This window comes from Sus scrofa, chromosome 4 (assembly GCF_000003025.6).
Source record: "Sus scrofa isolate TJ Tabasco breed Duroc chromosome 4, Sscrofa11.1, whole genome shotgun sequence".
Lineage (NCBI taxonomy): Eukaryota > Metazoa > Chordata > Mammalia > Artiodactyla > Suidae > Sus > Sus scrofa.
In genome coordinates this window covers 123,225,365-123,247,937 of record NC_010446.5, presented here as the reverse complement: position 1 = coordinate 123,247,937, position 22,573 = coordinate 123,225,365, and the positions used below count along the sequence as shown (strand labels likewise).

General features: G+C 48.9%; 1 protein-coding gene across 1 annotated transcript in view; it reads right to left on the bottom strand.

Moving 5' to 3' along the window:
* The window catches only part of ABCA4 (ATP binding cassette subfamily A member 4), a 130,325-nt gene that overhangs the window by 85,107 nt on the left and 22,645 nt on the right, over positions 1 to 22,573 (bottom strand). The window contains 5 exon segments of the mRNA XM_021090184.1: positions 1,801 to 1,998; positions 2,645 to 2,761; positions 3,374 to 3,513; positions 4,524 to 4,764; positions 7,040 to 7,129. Of these exon segments, the coding sequence (XP_020945843.1) occupies positions 1,801 to 1,998; positions 2,645 to 2,761; positions 3,374 to 3,513; positions 4,524 to 4,764; positions 7,040 to 7,129 (786 nt within the window).

The following is a 22,573-nucleotide window of genomic DNA, read 5'->3' as shown; positions in this document are numbered from 1 at the left end:
TCGGACGACACCACAGCCACAGCCATAGCCACACGAGATCCCAACCGTGTCTGTGACCTACAACACGGCTCATGGCAACACCGGATCCTTAACCTGATGATGGGGGCCAGGGATCACACTCCCGTCCGCATGAATACTAGTTGGGTTTGTTACTTCCGAACCACAGTGGGAACTCCAGAAGTGACATTTGAGAGCTGAGTCTCAAAGAATAAATGAAAAGACACCGAACAGATGGGGAAGGAGACGGCCTTTCAGACGTCTCCGCCGTGCGTGTCTTTTTTTGGGGAAAAGCCTCCTCCCTTGGCAATAATCCTGCTCAGCCCACGAGATTCAGATGAAGCGAATCCGCTTTCCTTACCGGGTGGTGGTGCACAGTCCCCGAGGGACTGGGGGCAGGTGGAGGCCAGGCCAGTGGGAGACCGCTAGGAATATTGTTTTTGTGCTACGGGAAAGCCATGCCCTCTTTCTGTGGTGTTTTGGTGTCAACAGGATCACTGAAGGCTGTGAGCAGCTGACACACTACGACACGGAGAGGGCCTGGCCAAGTTCAAGGCCAGGCCACTGCAAGCGGAAAGGTTAGTTGGAGGGACACGGTATCCTTGGTCCCTTGAACTTCCAGGTTATGTCAACCAATAAATTCTTTTTTGGTTGTTTAAGCAGAAAGGCTATAATAAATAGGCAAAGAAGCAGCCGTTTGCAAAGGATGAAACCATGAGAAGCCAGGGTGGGCCTGAGGGTGGTGGAAAGGCCAATGGAACAGAGCCGGAGCTGTGTGCAGGGCAGAGGCTGGGAAGGGGCTGGAGCAGGACTGGAAGGGCCTTGTGGACCCCGAGGAGGCGTCGTTAAGGCTGTAAGCGTGAGAGTGACGTCGGCAGTGTAACTCTGGTGTTGGCATAAGCAGTGCGGACTGGACCTGGCGTCCAGGGAGGGGCGGTTAGAACAGGCTGGTGGGGAGCTAACAAGGCCTCTGGGGTTCAGAGAGCCTGGAAGGCAAGAGGAGGAGTTGAGAAATACTTAAAAGATGAGGAGACAAAGCTCAGTGAGTAGATGCGACAGGGGCAGTGGAGGAGCCAGGACGGCAGGCTCTGAGCTCAGGCACACCGGCTCTGCATCCTGTCTGCGCCACTAACGGCTGGGGTCAGGATCTTATTTAGGCTCTTTAAGGCTCAGCTTCCGCATCCGTCAAGTGGGAACGACAGTGCACACTTGACGGAGCTGCTGGATGATCAAAGGGACTGGGGTATGTAGAGGCACCTAGCAGAGCGCTTGGCACAAACTTCCATACTAAGTGAGAGCTGCTGTGTGGAAGGCGACTCAAGGGTGACCCTGAAACCCCTAGCTTGAGAATCTGGAAGAACACAGAGGACCAGGATAGGTTTTATGGGGAGGGAGAACACAGATTTGGTTTGGGACCCGCTGAGTCTGATGAGCCTGCAGACCCTGGGGTGGAGCGTCCAGCAGGCAGGGGGACCCCGGAACTTGAGCTCTGGTGGACACTGCAGGTGACGGCAGGCAGGAGACACCTGAGGACAGCATGGACACTTTGTGGGCTACAGGGAGGAGGAGCAGCCAGGGAGGAGGCAGGAGAGGGGACGAGGGACCTCTTTCCATTGTGGACAAGCTGTTTGTGTGAATAGGACCCCGCTCTGTCTGGGGGCTGTTGGGATTCTTCTCTCTTCAGTGGGGAAATGAGAGCTGAAGCCCAAGACCACCTGACTTGCTAAGGGGTCTCTGGCTCCACCTACAGGGCTGGCCTGGGGCGGGGGGCAGCGTGGCCCTCCAGGTACCTGCGGCCCTTACCTCCAGGTACTGATTAGCCAGGCGCAGGGTGCGATCGGTGACGTTAAATACATCCCTCCAGTCGAAGCTGGCCACGTCGTCGGCCCGGCCCTCTCGAGGGCCCCTGTAGAGGAAGCTCAGAATGGCTTCAGCAGTAACACCGCCCTCGCCAAATTGCCTGTTGAAAGCGGCTTTTACCGTCGGGTTCTCCAGGGAGTCCTTGGAAAGAAGAATACAGTTCACAGCATTTAGAATGCCACGGGATCTTTAGTCAATTTTTAGGCCATTTCCAATCTTTAATGAACAGGACAGACTCTGTCTAGTGGGTTTGCTTCCATCATCATGAGGCCTATCCCATTTCTCCCCAGCATGCAGTTCCCTTTAACAGAGGGAAGATGTTTACGTGGGCGTCAGGGAGAGAGACAGGAGACGCTATCATAGGATGCTTTCTTTCTCTTAAGGATCTTTTGGGTTCCCTTTTAATTGTCCCGCCATGTAGGACACTCATCTGGTTTTGCAAAGGAAAATGAGACCGGGGGGACACACTCAACCATCTTCCCAAGATGGCTTTCTTGGGAAGAAGCCCCTTTGAATCCGAGGCCCTTGGGGGACTTCCGAACAGTAAGAAACCTCAAAGGTCACTGGTCTTCAGGCGGTTTTTACATTTCCCCAGAATTTCAGAAACATACGCCCCACCCCAGAGCAGTGACTCCACTTGAGGGCTGCTTCCTGAACTGGTGCCTGCTATGTTTTGATCTAACTCCAGGGGCCATTAACCCTCTACTAGGGAAAGGAAACCCACAGAATGTTCCGGTCCCTTCTGCCCCCTCCCTCCCTCCCCCTGCCCCCACAGTGCCAGGCATACTCTGATCATGGCCATCGGCGTGCTTTTGTCAAAGAAGTACCAGATCTGGGGCCCTACTTCTTCCCAGGCTCTGACCAATGTCCTGACCCGCTCCAGCTCTTCAAAGGTCGAATTGGCCTAAAACCAGACAGAGACGGAGACAGCCAATGACCAGAGAGGAACACAATGAGAGAGGATCTTAGGTGTTGGCTTTCCTGCTCCTGCCACAAACGCTCCACGTTTAGGAAAGGCTTTTCAAGCACGTGTCTTTATTTGCTCAGTCGACTGCTAGTTCCCAGCACAAGCAGCTATTTCCCAGCCTCCCACACTGACAGAATCTCACGTCTTAGCCTCTCAGAGGTACTCCTGCTATGGACGATGCTGTGGTCTCAGCACCTCATTCAAGCTGGATTTGGACTCCCCGTAAGCAAATGTTCTCCTCCCTTCCTCCCCGCCTCTGTCTGTTCCGGGCAGCCGGGACTCAGAGAACTGTGACCCTTCCCTTGGGGGTACAGCTCAGGCAGCGGAGAGAAAACCTCGCTGTGGGCTGTGCGGAGACGGGAGGGCGGCGGGGCACTGGGGCAGAGCATTCCAGTGATGGCTGCGGATGGGGGAGGAACAAGAGTCCACTGAGCCGCACCCAAACACGAGGCTCAGCACCAGGAGGGCACGGAAACACACGCACACACGCGCCCTCTCCTTCCACCCGGCAGCCAGCGCCGGAAGGGAGCAGCCCAGCTGGGACCTTACGTTCTTTAGGATCCTGCGCGTTGCGGGGGAATCTGGCGTAAAGAGGATTTTTCCCATCAGCAAAGGCTTTGCTGCCCTCCAGGCTATTTTGGTGAGAGGGTTTGACTCCAGGCGCTGGATCAACGCATTACAAAAGGTCGCTGTCAAGAGAGAGGGGACAGATTTTATAGAAAGTCCCCGTTTCTCCGAGCTAAGCAGAGTCAGTAGTGTGTTCCAATCCCATGTCTCGTTCAGCTGCGTGCTGCGGGGGTTGACAAATACCCTAAATTAATAGGCTGCACCCTGCCAATAACGAGCTCATCATTAGTAAGTAACGAAATGCCACAGTGCATCTCAATAAAGGCCTCAGCAGAGAAACAAAGGATGGGGCTGGCCCTGCGGTTTTTCTGCTCTGGAAGAAGGTTGAGAAGCCTGCCTGCCGTCACTGAAAGGAGCAGAGGCCATTCTCAGATGAAAGGGACCGAGAGGCCAAACAAGCCCCCCCCTTGGAATCTCGGCTTTAGTTTCAATAATTTCCTTTCAATTAGCTGCTTAACTTCTTTGTTGTGTGTGGCTATCTTAGGGGCCAACTGCTTTTGGTGGGTGCCTTGCTGCCCTTTTTTTTTTTTTTTTTTTTCAATTTTTAACTAGAAGGTCCCCAGTTGCATTTTGTCCACCCCCCACGCTCCTTGACCCAACAGGAGCCAAACATAGTAGTGAAAGGTGGGAAAGCTGACTTGCCAGAAACTTGCCATTTGGAACGTAACTCGGTACCACGCACACAGATTTTCAGTGCGCTGTGTGTGTCGCAAGCTCCCTCAGCCGTGCTGACTTGGCAGGGCCCTTCTGACCCCAGTTCTCTTGGCCTCCTCATTTACCTTCCTCTTCTCCTGGAACTTGACCCTGGTTCAATCAGAGCAGTGGGAAATGTCCCCTTTGTTCCCTTTCCAAGTGGGTCTCGGTTTTTTCCGTGGCTCACTTCCAGAATTCTTTGTGAGCCCTGTCCCCTTCTTCCATAGGGAAAGGGACCTTCTGGAGGGAGAAGGCTCTGTGCCCCAGGCCCCTCATCAAGACCCAAGTCAACCCCAGGATTAATTCCACCGGGAAGTGTTAACCCATCAGCTTCACCAACATCGGAAGCCAATTTAGACGCAGGACTTAGGAAACTTACTTGTTCTTTTGTCGTAAGAATAGACTGGGTCTTTCCTTGTGGAGTCAATCCCCAGGAAGGCCTTATAGTTGTTGTCTTCGTACCAGTTGAAGGAGAACACCCGAGAGCCTCCTCCCTCTGGGTAGCCACACAGCAGGCCAGACAGGCTGTCCATCAGCTGGGTAAAGGTCTCTGGACCGCCAGCCTGCACGAGCGGCCTGGTCACCCACAGCAAGTCTTGAACGCTCGGCCGGTGGATAAACTAGGGCAATGCAAAGCTTTGGGTTATTCCAAGGCAGAGTCACGACCCACTGTGAAGCCGAAGATCCAACGTCTGGGGAGACCTCTGCATCTGTGCTTGATTTCCGCATTGCAAAGACAACATGTATTCTCAGCAATCCTTCACCCAGCTGTGAAATAAAACCTACTGCCATCCACACAGCCTAGGAGGAAACTAGGATGAGCCTTAAAGAAAATAAGAGTTACCCTCCAAAGCATTTCGGCATTACTTCTCTTTTTCAATCCATTCAGTAATGAATTCCTTGGGAATGTGTCCTTGGGAAAATATAAAGATTACTTCTCTGTAAGTCAGTTCTTAGGTTCTGATACCTTCCCTCCGGCCCCCACCCCAAGACAGGGCCACCGAGGAAAACTGGGGAATAAAATGGGGGAGTAGCTCTGCCCTAGAAAGGCAAAGTCAGAGCAAATTTCTTTGGCCAAGTGGTTTAGAATTTAGCTTCTTAAATTTGGAAAATTATCTTCTTATTAGTTTGGTTTTACCAAATGTGAATTTTTCCATTTCCCCGAAATGTGTGGTGTGTGGTTTCTTTTACTCCGTATATGGATGTATGTGTTTTAAGATCCAAGCAAATATCGAACAGATAAAGCCTCCATTCTTGGAAAAACTCTGTTTAAATTCTGCACCATGCTAAGAAGAAGCCGGTGGTCTTCTCTCCATAAGGACCCTCGTGGTGCCCCCTGGCCTCAGTCTCAGAGGCAGACGGATCACGCTGAGAATGGAGCCGAGGGATGCCAGAGTTGCCAGGGCCTCGTTCGCGTGATGCCATTTATTCTACTTTAAAGGAAAATACAAAATAAAAAGCATGCTGCTTTTATTCCCAAAATACACTTGGTTACTTATTTTCAAAGGCTCCTGGGAATTTAGAAAACCATTAGGCTTCAGTCAAGTGAGACTGAAAGCAGTCCCCCTGCGGCACTATGCGATGTGTACCTGGCATCTCCTCTCCGTCCACATGCCAACACCTGCCCTCTGAAACTGCTGAGTACCACGGAGAAGAATCCGTGTAGTGAGTCAGGCCTGTAGTCACAGTCTAGGTTTCCATATTAGAGATGAAACCTCAAATTGCTTCAGCCACAGTCAGTCTTAGGACAGTCTCGGAAGGGGTTATTACTGTCTTTATGTTGCTCATTTAATCAAAGTGGTCAGAGAGGAAGGGGCTGTTCCAGGGTCAAACGGTCTAGTGTCAGTAATATAAACTGGGCCATCTGTTCCCACCCCATTCATGGATGCCAGCCTCGCTCTCGAGACAGGCAAGGAAACTTCTGGAACTCCCACATGGAGTTAAGAGTGTGATACGCTTTGGGGAGTTAAAAAAAATTCTCCATCAACTTCATTACATGGATATGAATTTTTTAAATGCTTACGAAGAAAAGAATGTTAAACAGAGACTCCCACTGCAGCAGGGGGCCATCAGTACAACGGGCCCTTCTCTAATTTGCCCTGCGCTGCCCGGCCGAGCCGAGCTCAGTTTGATGAGGACAGATTCCAACCGTGCAATGTTCTAGGCTGGCAAAGTTCAGGTCAGCTGAGAACACTGGAGGGAAAAAAGCTTGGGAAGAATCAGGCTTCCCCTTTTGCTTCTCTTTCACAATACTCATTACACGCCAAGGTCATTGTTTATTTCATATCTCTTCCCTGCTGGAATGTGCGTTTCACGAGGCAGTGACAGTATCTGTCTCTTCGTCATGATGACCCTCGCACTTCTCGTCTACTGAGTGCAGTATCGTGTTCTATGTGGGCAAGGCTTGTGCAACGAGGCACTGATTAAAGTGTGCACATTTTTTACAAAATAACACGAAAAGGCCACTCTCTTTGTGATGAAATGAATCCATCTATGTAAGACACTTAGTGCCTGCAGGCACTCTAAAACTGTATGGCTATTACTATTAATGCTACAGGTTTATGCGAATTTTCAGAACATAATAGAATATTGGATCACATCAATACTGGACAGATTTAGAGTCCACTGTCAGTCCTCTGATAATCTGCTGTACCACGTGAGATGGCCTTTCTTTCCAGGGTGAAATTAGACGAATGCTTCCTTTCTTTCTTCCTCCTATCCAGGGACACGGTTCATTTAGGATATGAACAGATGTTATGAGATTACTAGATGGAAGGATCAAATGTATTTCTCCTTGAACAGGTCTGAGGTACAATTAAATTATCTGACATAATAAGTGTGATAAAACGGTGGACAGCTAAAATGAAATTATGTTTCTTTCATCCAACCACTTACTTCTTGAATTCTTGGTGACATATCAGATAATATTCTTCCCCAGGACCTCAGATCGACACCCTGAGAACCGCCGTCTACGAGTCTGGGAAGCTGTAATCGATAGGGAAAAAAAATTTAAATATATACATACGTACGTATGTGGTTCCACATACACGCCTAGGTGCCATCCGAGCTCATGTGTGCGTGAGAAACATTTCCTCCCTCCCTTTTGATCAGAGGCCCTCTTCTGCAGGATTACATTCGGAAACAAACTTCTTTTGTCTAATTGAGAATATCAAAGGGTCTTACTCCAAGGCACCCCGCTGAGCTAGTCAATCATAAGGAGTTTCATGGTGACATTAAATACACCAAAGTGATTCTGATTGCTGGTTTAGAGACACCAAACAAGACTCCTGGAGGAAGGAAAACAGAGCACAGCTGCTGGGGTGGAAACGAAGGCCACGTGCAGATGCCCATCTGTTCACTCAGGCTTGGTGGACACTCAGGCTTCCTTGTCATTGTTGTCCCTTTATGGCCTCTCTAGGCAGGTTGTGTCCCTTCCTCTGTGCAGTAACACTCTCTTAGGGAAGATGTGCCCAACTCCAGCACCTCTCCTTTTAAAGATGCTGCCGGCAGCCTGAAGGAGATAGAAGTTCTTTGCAGACTCTAGCTGGTGCTGGTATTCTAGTGACCCCCAGGCCATGTGGCAACACAGAGCTGTGGGTGCCTTTTCCATCATGGTGGAAAACGTGGATGGTCACAAGTTTGCAAGAACCACATCCCAGAGCTTCATATGATCGCCTTGTTTTCCAGAAATCAAGTTCAAGTGATGAATGAATGACTTCATTCTTTATAGTTTCAGAAGTAATTGAATCACCAATTTTCTGGCTGTTAGGACTGAATTCTAACTTTTAAGATGGCAATTTTCAAACTCAAGCGTGCATCCTGAGTAGGTCTGGAGGGGATCTGAATTTTTGTTTGTTTTTATGGTGGCACCTGTAGCCTGTAGAAGTTCCCGGGCAGGATGGAACTCACACCCCAGTTGTGACCAGAGCCACATCAGTGATAATGCTGAATCCTTAACCCGAAGGCCACCAGGGAACTCCAGGATCTGCATTTTCACAAGCTCGACATGTAATTCCGATTCATAAGTGTGGTCCACAAGCCACAGGCCTTGCTTTATTATTTGCCAGCATGGCTCCCCTAAATGGTGGGTGGCCCGATCCACTGGGGCAGAGCAGAGAAGCAGTGGAGTTAGGCTTTGAGCAGCCCCGCCTCCTATTTCCAGCCGTGATCCTGCCTCCCTCTCTTCTGGGTAGGGTAGGTACAGGGGCCCTCATATTCACTCTGCCCCTGAAGTGAAAAAAAATGTATGTGCTCTTGCGGAGCAATGGCATTTCAGGGTCACTTTCTAACTGTAAAATGAAAGAGTTTGTTATGCATGAGAATTCCAAAAGAGAACGAATTTTCCAGTGGAAGGAGCAGCAAAGCCACTGTGGAAATTGTGCCACTGAGCAGTGTCTCCTCTCCTTAACCTTGACACTGAGCCTAGGCTTTGGTCTTGCCATGACTACTTTTCCATCTCCTTTTTGAAAATAGCTTCACTGTATGCTGGGTAAAGCGCTTTAATTCCTGTTTTCCCCTGGGAGGAGGGGGGCTAAGAAGAGAGGTAGGAAGCCAACAGGTAAACGTGTGTCAACGGCAAGTTAACGCTCAGTCCTGTCGATTCTCCCTCCTAACTCTACCCAGTAAGATCTATCGCAGATGAGAGGGGATCTAAGAGATACCTCAGTAAAATGCCATTATGGACCTTTTGATCCATACCTGCTGTAAACAAACCAGCTGTAACAATCAGAGGGAAAGTGAACATAGCCGGGTATTAAGTAATATTAAAGAGTTAACGCTAATTTTGTTGGATGTTATAATAACATTGTGGTTTTGTTAAAACAAGCAGGTTTTGGAGTTCTCTTGTTACCCAGTTAAAAATCCAGTATTGTCACTGTGGTGGCTTGGGTCATTGCTGTGGGGCAGGTTTCAGTCCCCCGCCCAGGAATTTGCATATTCTGTGAGTGCGGCCAAAAACAAACAAACCAACCAAAAACCCCACCCACACAAGTAAGTTTTTATCTGTTAGAGATACACAGGGAAGTATGTAAGGGTGAAACGTAACTTGTCTGTGTTGTTTTAAAAGGCTTCAGGGAAAATAAGAAACAGACAAAATAGGGAGAGCCAAATGTTGATAATAGTAGAAGCTGGGTGATGGGTACATGGGGTACACGGGGGTTTCATTATATTATTATTACAGATTATTATTATATTATTCTCTCCACTTTTATAGTTATTTCTACAATAAAAAGTTTTTTTAAAAGGAGAGGCTTTTTTGGTATGCAAAAATAAATGATTAAAAACTTCCAAAAAACAAAAGCCCAGGACCTGATGGCATCACAGGCAAATTCTATCGAACATTCAGAGAAGAGCTAACACCTATCCTTCCAAAACTCTTCCAAAAAACTGCAGAGGAAGGAACACTCCCAAGCTCATTCTATGAGGCCATCATCACCCTGATACCAAAACCAGAGAAAGACACCACAAAAAAAGAAAATCACAGGCCAACATCACTGATGAACATAGATGCAAAAATCCTCAACAGAATATTAGCAAACCAAATCTAACTATACAGTAAAAGGATCATATACCATGGTCAAGTGGGATTTATCCCAGGGATGCAAGGATTCTTCAATTTCTGCAAATCAATCAGTGTGATGTACCATATCAACAAATTGAAGAATAAAAACCATACGATTACTTCAATAGATGCAGAAGAAGCTTTTGACAAAATTTAACACCCATTTCTGATCAAAACGCTCCAGAAAGTTGGCATAGTGGGAACCCATCTCAACATAATAAACACCATATATAACCAACCCACAGCTAGCATCATTCTCAATAGTGAAAAACTGAAAGTATTTCTGTTAAGATCAAGATTGAGAAAAGGATGTCCACTTTTACCACTGTTATTCAACATGGTTTTGGAAGTCAGAGTCATGGTAATCAGAGAAGAAAAAGAAATAGAAGGACTCCAAATTGGAAAAGAAGAAGTAAAACTATCATTGTCTGCAAATGACATGATAATATACCTAGAGAATCCTAAAGACACTACTATAAAACTGTTAGAGCTCATCAATGAATTTGGTAAAGTTGCAGGATACAAAATTAATAGCAGAAACCTACTGCATTTCTATATACTAACAATGAAAAATCAGAAAGAGAAGTTAGAGAAACAATTGCATTTACCATCATGTCAAAAAATAAAATAAAATAAAATAAAATACCTAGGAATAAACCTACCTAAAGAGACAAAAGGCCTGTACTCTGAAAACTAGAAGATGCTGATGAAAGAAATCAAAGACAACACAAACAGATGGAAAGATATACCACGCTTTTGGATTATAAGAATCAATAGTGTCAAAAGGACTATACAACCCAAGGCAATCTACAGATTCAGTGCAATCATTATCAAGTTAACAAGATATTGTTCACAGAACTAGAACAAAATATTTTAAAATTTGTATGGAAAAATGAAAGACATGATAGCGAAAGCAATACTGAAAAAGAAAAACAGAACTGGAGGAATCAGGTTCCCTGACTTCAGACGATACTCCAAAGCTACAGTCCTCAAAACATTAAGGTACTGGCACAAAAACAGAAATATAGATCAATGGAACAGGGTAGAAAGCCCAGAATTAAACCCAAGCACCTGTAGTCAACTAATTATGACAAAGGAGGCAAGAACATACAGTGGAGAAAAGACAGTCTCTTCAATAAGCGGTGCTGGGAAACGTGAACAGCTACATCTAAAAGAATGAAATTGGAACATTTTCTAATACCATACAAAAAATAAACTCAAAACGGATCAAAGATGCTATAAAAACTCCTAGAGAAAAACATGGGCAGAATACTCTTTGACTAAATCACAGCAACATCTTGTTTAATCCACCTCCTGGAATAATGACAATAAAAACAAAAGTAAACCAATGGGAACTAATTAAACTCAAAAGCATTTATGTGGCAAAAGAAACCAGAAAAAAACAAAAATGAAAAGAGAGCCCACAGAATGGGAGAAAATCTTTGCAAACAATGCAGCTGAAAGGACCTAATCTCCAAAATATACAAAAAACTCATGCAACTCAACAACAACAACAAAAACAAACAACCCTGTTGAAAAATGGGCAGAAGACCTAAGTAGATATTTCTCCAAAGAAGACATAGGGATGGCCAATAGGCAAATGAGAAGATGCTCAACTTCACTAATTGTTAGAGAAATACAAATCAAGGCTACAAGGAGGTACCACCTCTCATGGGTCAGAATGGCCATCGTTAACAAGTCTACAAATAACAAATGTTGGTGGGAATGTAAGTTGGTGTAACCACTATGGAAAACAGTATGGAGGTTCCTCAGAAAACTAAATATAGGACTACCATATGATCCAACAATCCCACTCCTGGGCATATGTCCAGACAGAACTATAATTCAAAAAGATACATGTACCCTTATGTTCACTGCAGCACCATTCATAACAGCCAAGACATGGAAACAACCTAAATGTCCATCAACAGAATGGATTAAGAAGACGCGCTACACATTCACAATGGAACACTACCTAGCCATAAAAAAAGAATGAAATAATACCATTTGCAGCAACATAGATAGAACTAGAGATTCTCATACTAAGTGAAGTAAATCAGATAGAGGAAGACAAATACCATATTATATCACCTATATATGGAATCTAAAATATGGCACAAATGAACCTATCTACAAAACAGAAACAGACTCATGGACATAGAGAACAGACTTGTGGGTGCCAAGGGGACGGGGAGGGAGTGTGACAGACTGGAGTCTGGGGTTAGAAGATGCAAACCATTACATTGGAGATGGATAAGCAATGAGGTCCTGCTGTACAGCACAGGGAACTATATCCAATCACTTGTGACAGAATATAATAGAAGATAACATGAGAAAAAGAATGTATATATATATATGTAAAACCGGGTCACTGTGACGTACAGTAAAATCTGAGACCACTGTAACTAAACTCTAATTTTAAAGATTAAAATAAATAAATGAGCTGCTGAATGAATGAATGCATGAATACCTCGGCCATACGCTCTCCTCGCGTTTTCCTTCCTCCCTAGACGGCCTCTGCTCAGGCTCTCCTCGCTTCTCCCTCAGACATTTTACCCGAATGGCCTTCCTGCTGGGCCCTGGTCTCCTTCCTTCCAATGCACCTTCCACACGATCGCCTGCGTTACCTAACAGGCCAATCCCATTCTGTCGCTTCTCCTGCTCAGATCCGCCTTTGCTCCCTCCCACGTCCAGGAGAGCGGGTCCGTATCTGTGCTGGACACACATGGCCTCTGGTGAGCTGGTGCGTGCCCCCTCTCGAGCCTTCCCTCCTGCTCCCCCTCCATCGTCCAGACTTCTTTCACCTCCCAGGGGGGCTGCTCCCTTTCTCAGGCCTTCCGGCTCTGCACACGGTTCCCCACACCCTTCTCCGCCTGGTAAGGTCTTCCCCACCCTTCAAGTCTCGTTCCTGACACCACCATCTGTGTGAAGGACAGTGTGCCCGCCATAGATTGAAAGAATGGTTCACGTTTTGGGCTTCGTTTTCTTGCCAGCAGTTCCCTGTCTTCCACCCTCATCATCCTACTCAGAATCCTGTTTTAAAGTCTAATGGACGCTTTCGTTCTTGTCTTTTCAGACCTCTCCACTCTTGACTTTGGGTCATGTCCTTTCGCTCCAAGACACCCCTCGTGCCGGGTTCCTCTGTTCCTCGCTGCTGCTCCCACCAGCTCTCTGCCTCCGCCCTCCCCTCAAGGGCCCAGGTTCCCGAGGACCTCCGCGCCCTCACCCCTCTCACTCTGCAGGCCCTTTATCGTTTCATCTGTGGCCTCTTCGAAGATGACGCCTACATCTGCATTTCCAACCCTCAGCTCTCTGGTGGACCTTTGCCCAAATCCAACTTGTCCTCCATGGATGACATCATCTTCCTCAACCAGGGTCTGCTCCTGGACACCCTTCCTCAGTTGGTGGTGCTGCCTCTTGCCCTCCCCATCAGGGCTTCTTCCCCATCTCCAACCCACCGTCAAAATCCCCAGCCTGGAGGCGCATGAGCTGGTCCTGGGTCTGCGGGTGGGGGCCGTCCGAGCCCTTAGATTGCAGAGAGGAGCCAAGAGACAGGTGAAAGTCTTTCCCGGGAGGAAGCTGGATGCAAGGAATGGAGTCTAAAGAAGCTGTGCGGAGAACAACAAGCAGGGTCCAGGTGATGGGAGGCATCTGAGAGGGACCAGAAGCCCAGAGGCACAGAAAATAAGCGGCTGCGTCCAAAGAGCAATCCATCAGTCTTCGCCTCCCAATGCTTTTTCACCTTTAACTACTTTCTCTTCTTTGTGAGTCTGTCGTCTGTTTTCCTCACTTGACTGTGGGCAAGAGATGATCTCTGCCTGAGTTTGGCCTAAGTGGACATCCCCTTTCATCCCCTCTCCGTTATTTCCTCAGGCTCTAGGCACACTCTGGCTTTTAATCTCCCTTCTGCCGCAAATTCAACACATTAAAAGACACATACTGTGTCTCTACATCTGCATGTATCTATTGACATACACACACATTTTTTAAGGCTCTTAATTTTGCTTTCGAAGTTACTTGGCCTTGACTAATTCATTTAATGATCTGGTACAATTTCTCAGCAATCATTGCACATACTTAAGAATGTGTGTAAAGGGGGAAAACTTGAAGTACAACCAGGTTTGTTTTTTTTTTAATTTAAAATTCATGAATATTAAATTTAACCATAAAGTTGAATAATACTACCTTTCTTAAACATTCCATTTAATGTTTATCAATTGTAATACTGAAGCTCTTTCTGCATATTTCAGATCTGTAATTTTTATGTGTGTGTTTTTAGGGTCACACCCATGGCATATGGAAATTCCCAGGCTCGGGGTTGAATCAGAGCTGTAGCTGCCGGCCTCCACCACAGCCACAGCCTGTGACCTACACCACAGCTGACGTAACGCAGGACCCTTAACCCACTGAGGAGGCCAGGGGTTGAACACGAGTCCTCATGGATACTAATCAGGTTCATTACCACTGAGCTACAACAGGAACTCCTAGAGCCATATTTTTTTATTTTCAGTTCTCAAACATTTTCATAGGCCTCTGCAAATCCTCTGGCCCTGAGATATCATGACTGTCACTTTAGGGCCTAATAGATAAAACAGCCAACTGGCTCCATCCCACCCCATCCTCTCCCTCCCAGCTGCTCCTACAATCCTCAGTGCATTTACTTGTCACTCTATATTGGTTTGCTATTTTTTTTATTTCCTTCTATTACACTGCAAATTCCTTAAGCATAGAAATAGGCTTTATTTTGCTTTTTATATCTTTTGGGTCTGGGACACAGTAGATGCTCAAAAAATAGGTGTTGTATTATTGACGAGAAAATAAATGCAACCTAGTGGAAAAGAGAAGAGTCTACTAAGGTTTTAGGTTCCATGAAGATGTCTTTACAAGGTATGAGGATGACTTACGGGAAGGGAGCCATCGGTGGGGGGCACCTGGGGATGGGGAGGGTAGCACCTGAACTGCTGTTTCCAAGAAGACGCGGTGATGATCACGAGGAGGAGGACAGTGTTTGTGTGTAGAAGGGAGGGCCAGGAATTCCAGGCGGAGGGAAGAATGCAAGGAGTGACGGCAAGAGAGACTGGCCAGCCAGCCAGATAAGAACAAGACCAGAAATTTGGGGGAGAGGGAACAGGAGGAACAACAGCTTGAGATGCGTTTTTGCGTCTGGGTAACACTTTCTTTTTTGATCTTGTTAACAACGGAACAATATTCATTATTCACATATTTACTCAGTTCCAGCTGTGTGCCTAGTGCCACAGCTGCAATGCCTCTCGTCGCTTTTTCCAGTGGGGATGGCAAATAGTGAGGGTCTAGACCCACACCTTCATTTTTAGGTGCCACCTACATCCCAGTACAGTGCCTGCCCTGCACAGGACACAGTTCATATGTATCTGGTCCCCAATTATCTGACTGATGTTGCCCTAAATTATAAATAACTTTCCCAGGGCTCCCCCCACATCTATTCAAATTCACATGGGTTGTTCTTGCCAAAAGAATCGGAAGGGACTGTAAATTTATTTGAACGGAAATGTGAACACATTTCTGGAAAAAAGGTCACAGACCAAAATGGCAAGTATCACACATTCTCTCTCTTCACACACACACACACACACACACACACCACTGCTTCCTATGCCAAACAAATTATCTTAATTTTCCAAACAAGTAACCCTTCTATGTCACGAATGGCCTCAGCAGGGCCAACTCAAGTTCGAGGCCTGATTAGACGTTGTTTAAGGAAGACTAGGTATATAAACAGGGCTATGGAAATCTCTATCATCTCCCATCAGCTGTGGTTGGCCTGAGGGGTTCCCGGGCCTTGATCTAGTACTTACAAGATGGATACAAGGTCCTAGCCAGCAGCCAAGAAGATTCTGGCTACACGAGGTCTCTGTTTGGGTTCTCAAGAGACAAGATGTATGCCTGTCCTTTGGGACAAGATATACATCTGTCCTCTTTTCTTAAGGCTGAATAAAGCGTCACAGGTACAAAAAAGTCTTGTTTGCACAGTTTTTCTGATGCTTGGGATCCAGTAGGCTAATCAAACAGATGCCAGCACACAAAAAGAATACTTATGAGTTGAATTTTTTTACTTTCTCTGATTCAAACAAGGCCATCTGGAAATTATATTGATCTCTAAGTGAAGCTCTACCTAACACAAGGGTAAGTAGGGAGGCTTAGGTTCCAAGGGTCTTTACAGGGGTGATGTGGCCTCTGGGGGCCAGGGGAAGGTTCTGGCAGGAGGGATAAGCTGTGGCCTTGAAAGCGCCCAGGCAGAGGTGAAAAGCAGATGAAACAGAGGACAGGCAGTGAGGGGCCCACGGTGTTGAATTGTGGGCCTCTACAGGAAATCCAGATTTATCCGGGAGGGAAGTTGTTGCTAGGCAACCGGAAGAATGTAGATTTGAAGCATGTTTGTTGCAGCCTGACAGTTGTGAAGCATCAGATGAAAAGAGAGGAAGCTGGCTTCAGTGGTGAGGGGCAACCAGGGGGGACACCCTGAGTACCAGGAAATGCGTCAGGAGGGGAGAATTCAGACTAAATCACTCAGAGCAGGGGGAAATGCCAAAGTGTCCCCACTGGGAGAGGCCCCAGAGACACGCCGTCTCCCAGGACTAGGGGCGCCGGGAGCATCTGATGAGAGGGTGGGCTCTGAGGATGTGAACAGACAAGTTATGAGACTCTCTCTGGCTTAACAGAAACTCCGCCTTTTTCTCTCCACAGTGACTTTAGTCCCAGTACGTGTGGTTGATGAAACCGAGTTTGGAATCTAGGGGCAGTCAAAAGATCGCTCCAGGAGATGGCCTTCTTCCTAGAGTGAGGGTCTGAGGAAGGAGAATTTCCCACCTGTGTGCCTGAGGAGGACACTTCTGGGAGTGGAGCGGTGAGCAGGGCACTGCAGGGCCCTCCAAAAAGCAGTTGCATTTGTGCACTTTTTTTTTTTTTTTTTTTTAATCTTTTTGGAGCCGCACCTGCAGCATATGGAAGTTCCCAGGCTAGGGGTCAAATCAGAGCCGCAGCTGCTGGCCTACACCACAACCATAGCAACACTGGATTCAAGCCATACCTGTGACCCGCACCACAGTTTGAGGCAATGCCGGATGGATCCTTAACCCACTAAGCAAGACCAGGGATCAAACCTGAATCCTTACGGATACTAGTCAGGTTCATTACTGCTGAGCCACAATGGGAACTCCCATTCTTGCTCTTGTAAGAGCAAAGATGCTTTTTGTTTCAGTGCTTTTCCATCTCTTCTCTAATATGAATTTCACCCCTGGATCCCACAGGAGACGTGGCGTATGTCTGATTATCTCAACTTTACGGATGGGGAGGCTGAGATCCTCCAGGAAGGAAGGGGCCAGTGCAGAGCCAGGACCTGCTCCCTGACCACCAGGAGATCTCTGTGGACACTACCAGGGGCTGCACACCCTCAGTCCTCTGGCGATGGGTCCCATGATCAGGGGGAAGCTGATTACTTGGTAAGGAGAGTGAAGGAGAATCTGCGGCTATATTGAGCCGCTTTAGGAAAGGACATATATTAGTGGTACGGAGGAGAGAAATTTTAATGCAAAAGCTCTTAACTTGGGATCTGACTTCAGAGGCTCCAAGAGCCCCCATCCCTGTGAGTTTGAGCTTACAGTTTCTCTGGGGACGAGGTTTAGAGCTGTTGTCAGGTTCTCCAAGGCAGTCCTAATCCATAAAGAGAATAAGAACTACTGGAGAGATAAGAAATGTCAGAGGCCAAGACCCTTCCTTAAACCAGTTTACCTTAGAGAAACCCGATGCCTAACACGCTGATGCTGAATCTACACCTGCTGAGTAGCGGCCAGAACCCAGGACCCAAGAGCAGCCTTTGCAGGGACTTGAATTTTGACTTTTCAGTCTTTTCTTTTCTTTTAGGGCCACACCTATGGCATATGGAAGTTCCCAGGCTAGGGACGGAATCAGAGCTACAGCTGCCAGCCTACACCACGGCTCACAGCAACGCCAGATCCTTAACCCAGTAAACAGGGCCAGGCATCAAATCCGCATCCTCATGGATACTAGTCGGGTTCTTTACCGCTGAGTCACAGCAAGCACTCCCAGTCTCTTCTTTTAAAATTCATCAAACAGTATCTGAGCTGTTACCACAATAAGCCCTGGCTTATTCATGCCTGGAGCCTAAAAGAAGCCAAGGCAGGGCAAGGGCAGTCCAGACCCGGGGGCCTAAGGTACACCCACGTTCCTATCTTCTATTTCCTTGGTATTTCTTCTTTATCAAAATCAGTCTGCCAAAGATTCCTATAGACACACAGTTTTATAGATGTAGGAAGAACAAAAACTAACGCTGTAAATCAGCTCCACTGGCTGTGGCTTAATCATTTTCCCCAAACCGAGAAACCTATTTTCTGACTTGGTTTTGTTTTCACTCACAGCTCTGCTGCATCTCCCTCCAGGCTGCTGGCTCCGGGTCCCACTCCTTTCTCCTCCTCCCTCCCCAGACGCCCACACAGAAATGGGAGAAAGGTGACAGGCCGGAGATTCAGAAATTGGAAGGGAGAGGAGATCACGATGTCAGGCCATGACCGGGACCTCACTGTAAAATCCTGGGGACATGGGCTTTTCCAGAGAATGTGGACCCAGCAATCTCACTCCCAAACTGAAACACACAATGGAAATTTAACAAACGGCAAGGCATGATCCGATCCCAGGGCGCAGACACCGCGGCCAGCTCGCCCTGGGCACGGGCAGGCCACCCGCCCTTATTCCCCATGATTCAGGAATTCAGGGAGCGGAGCCAAGACCAGAGCAGGGCCCAGAAAGGCCCCCGCAGCGAGCACCCCCACGACCCGCCTTTCTTCCGCGGAACTCAGGGTTCCGCTGCCCCGGAGTCGCAAAGCCCGGGGGGAAAGGAAGTCAGGAAAGTAAAACCGGGACCGCGGAGCCGTCGAGCGAGAGGAAAGAGGGCTGAATCACGTCGTCGCGCTGGAAGTGACTGCGGAGGGGAAAACCGCGGGCCGGGTTTCCTCCCTCGCCGGCCGCGGAGGAGGGAAGGGAGGGGACGCCCATTTCCCAGCAGTGTGGCAGCTTTTGGCCCCCGCCGCGGTCCCCCTGCCGAACTTCCACAAATAAACACAGCCAGCCGAGGGGACAGATTTGCTTCTCAGCAAGATTCCAAAGCGGTGCCCCGAGTGGAGGGAAAACAGGAAGGAGCGCAGGGGAGGGGGCGGCGCGCCCGGGGGAAGGGCCCCGCCCGCCCCGAAACTGGCGCATGGCCGGTCCGGGGTGTGAAGCGTGTCGGGGGTGCGGGCGTCCCGAGCTTGGGCCCAGGTCCCTGCTGCTGGATTTCAAGCTGGGGGCGTCAGGCCCGAAAAGGCCCGGTGGAGGCAAACCCTTTCCAGCTGTTTCAACCCAGCTGAGACCAAGCGGGACTAAGTCTCCTGGGGACAGTGCAGCCAGGTGGCTGCTGGTTTGTCGTCCCCAGCCCGCCTGGGTCCCTGGGCAGCATGCGCGGGAAGCCTGGGGGGAGCCGGGCGTGGGTCCTGCATGCGGATTATTTGAGGATGACAACACTCCCTTCCCATCTCCAAGGGGCCGAGGAAAAACACAGCTGGCCCCAGTTGGTGCCGAGTCCGCACCCCCGCCCCCTGGCTCCACGGTCCTGAAGTGGAGGTTACACGCCCACCCACACGCCCAGGTCCTGACACCACCCGGCCAGGTGCTGTCGCAGAGGCTTCCTGAGCTGGCCCCTCTCTCTTGTTAAGGAGCACCAAGCTGGCATTCACTCCGTCTTCACCTAGACGCTGGGGTACGAAGCACGAGCACGAGGACCAGCCCCGGAGACCAGGAGGCGCAGCGCTCGCACCCCCCCTCCACCCCACACTGGACCTAAGTGCCGCGGCGTCTGCCCCCTGCCTCAGAGCTTCCCCGGCCTCGGAGTGTCCCCGTCCGGCTGGCCCGTGCCCCTCTGAGAGGGTCTGAGGGTCTGCCCTGAGCCTTTCTGTGCCTGCCTGAGGGCTGTTTTTCTAAAAACCCTCAGAGGGTGGGTATAGGAGCCGTAAAAGCACCCCCCCCCCCCGCTTGATGCCTGCCATTCTTTTTAGGTTTCCTTCTTAGTAATTTTTTTAAAAAAGTTTAGCCCCTTAGTCCATCTGTCAGATGGAAAAGCACTTTCCAAGAGCATCACATGGGATGTTTTTCCTCTTTGCTGGGGGCGCCGGGCGTCCTGTGTGGGTCAGTCTCCCCTACAGAGACAGCCCAACAGGCAGGAGATGCTGGGGTGGGCAGCACTGTCTCCTGCCAGGGGCGGCGTCTGGGGCTTTGTTAAGAGAACAGCAGGAGGCGAATGCCTCTGGACAGCACCCTGGTCTTAGGAGAGTAAAGGAAAGTGCTTTGAAGCCTTAGGGGCACCATCCAGGTACTATTATGCTTGGTCTACAGCAACTGAGACTAAATCAAGCTCCTACGTCATAGGGCAGAGATTCTCAACCTGGCTGGACATTAGAATGATCTGGGAAGCTTTAAAAAATGCCAAAGGCAACTGAATCAGAATCCACGGGATGAGGAGAAGGGCTTGCAGTTTTTAAAAGCACCCAGGTGACTCTGCAACCAGGCGGGGAACCGCTGCCCTAGGGGCCAAGTGTGACATGGCCTGTGGTCCGAGGCAGGGTAACTGGGAGTTCAGCAAGCACACGAAGGCCATGGTGGGGCCCTTGGCCTCAGTGCAGTGCCCAGCAGAGTTCAGGGCTGAGTCACAGACACCTGCACATGGCTGGGGAGCAAGCACAGAGCGTCCGTCTCACGTTGGGGAAGGTGACGAGCCAAACGTCTCCTCTGGTTTCAGTGCCTCAGACAAAATTGCATGTTAGAGCAGAAGGAAAGGCATTCTGGCTTTTCTTATCCGATACGTAACAGTCTGAAGCCAGCAGCCTGAGTTATGGGTCCAGAGCCTGATGAAAACTTTTGCCCCGGTCCTTGTTCTCCTTCTGTATCCAGGCTGGAGGCCGGCCCCATGCCCCGAAGGTCCACTTACTAGACCCGTAGCCAAGGTGCTTCAAAACGAGGTGCAGGTGACCAGAGACTGCGCTAGTGACCAGAGACTGCGCTGTCACTGTCCCAGCACTCAGGGAACCTGTCACTGCTCTGCAAACACAGGTCCTGGTCTCCAGCTGTGCTGCCCCCGTATAAGGATCTTTATCACCTACTCACTCATCTGTGCGATTCTAAAAACAATCCAAGAAGTGTGTCTGAAATCAAGTTCCTCTTGGAACTTTGGACAGAGAGTTTTGAGACGCGTGGATTTTTAATCTCCTTGCAGAGACCTTCTCTGGGGCCCCAGTTCTCGGGGCTGGCGGTGTGCAGAGTCCGAGCCCTTGGATGAGCTGGGGAGATTATGGAGTAACATATGCCAAGGAAAAGTCACACCCAAAGGGATGAAGTATAAACTCTGCCAGAAACGGTGGGGTCTTATTTTGTTTCGTTTTTAAAAATCTTCTCTGTGCTTTTAAAGACCAGCGGAGAGCAAGTTTTCTGGGACTTGAGAGAGCAAACTTTTTTTTTTTTTTGGTCTTTTTGCCTTTTCTAGGGCTGCTTCCCGAAGCACATGGAGGTTCCCAGGCTAGGGGTCTTATTGGAGCCGTAGCCACCAGCCTACGCCAGAGCCACAGCAACGCAGGATCCGAGCCGCGTCTGCAACCTACACCACAGCTCACAGCAACGCAGGATCCTTAACCCACTGAGCAAGGCCAGGGATTGAACCCACAACCTCATGGTTCCTAGTCGGATTCGGTAACCACTGCACCACAATGGGAACTCCGAGAGTGCAAACTTAAAAAGGCAAAATAAATTCCTCCTCCAGGTCTTCAGTGACTGACACTCCCCGCAACATAGTTCCAGAAACTCAAACACAGGCAAGAGAAAAAACATGATTCAATGCTAGAGAATTCATCTGTTACCTTCTCTGAAGGATTCTAATTTTGAGTGTTTGTTTGTTTGTTTGTTTTCTGGGCTGCACCCTTGGCATATGGAGATTCCCAGGCTAGGGGTCGAATCGGAGCTGCAGCTGCTGGCCTACACCACAGCCACAGCAACACAGGATCCAAACTGCATCTTTGACCTACACCACACACAGCTCACAGCCACACTGGATCTTTAACCCACTGAGTGAGGCCAGGGATCAAATCCGAGTCCTCATGTGCCACAACAGGAACTCCTGAGTGTGTTGCAGGCGTGACCTACAGTGACCTCCGTCAGAGTCGCCTAAGCCCCAGGGAGGCCTCCGGCTGGGCCCAGGGCTCCCGAGTCAGCCCTCGGAGCGGGGATTTGGAACTCACGCCTGTCGCCAGCGTCCCTGATGATGGTCACGCCCCCTGAAGTGTGAGAACCCAAGCTCAGCAGCCCCTTTGTGAAATTCCCTCCCCTCTCACCCTTCTGGTGAAAAACGAGATGTGGTCAGGTCCCAAGACATCCGTCCAGGATGCAGCGTGAGCACAGTGTTGAGCTGGGTCAGGCTTTGCAGATTTGGGGAGATGTTCTGTGACATTTTCTCTGCTATTTTCTATCCAGAAACGGGAACCTTTGGGGTCAAGAGCAGACCCAGAGAAGGGAGTACGAAGCACTCACTTATTGAAACTCAGGAGATACTCTGCCTGCGTGTTTAACGTGTCTTTCCTACCACTCTACAAAGTATCACCCTTGTTTCGCAGGTGAGCCCTGGGAAAGGTTAACCGTCTAGCCCACGACCTGGGAAGGTGGACTGGGGGTCACACCGGGCCTCCTCCTTCTTCCCACACTGATGAGGGCTTACCCCACTTCTGGGTGGACCCAGACCCGCCGCCAGCCCCTCTCTGATGGTGAATTTAATGAAGACTCCTGGGTGCCTGGCCCCTGCT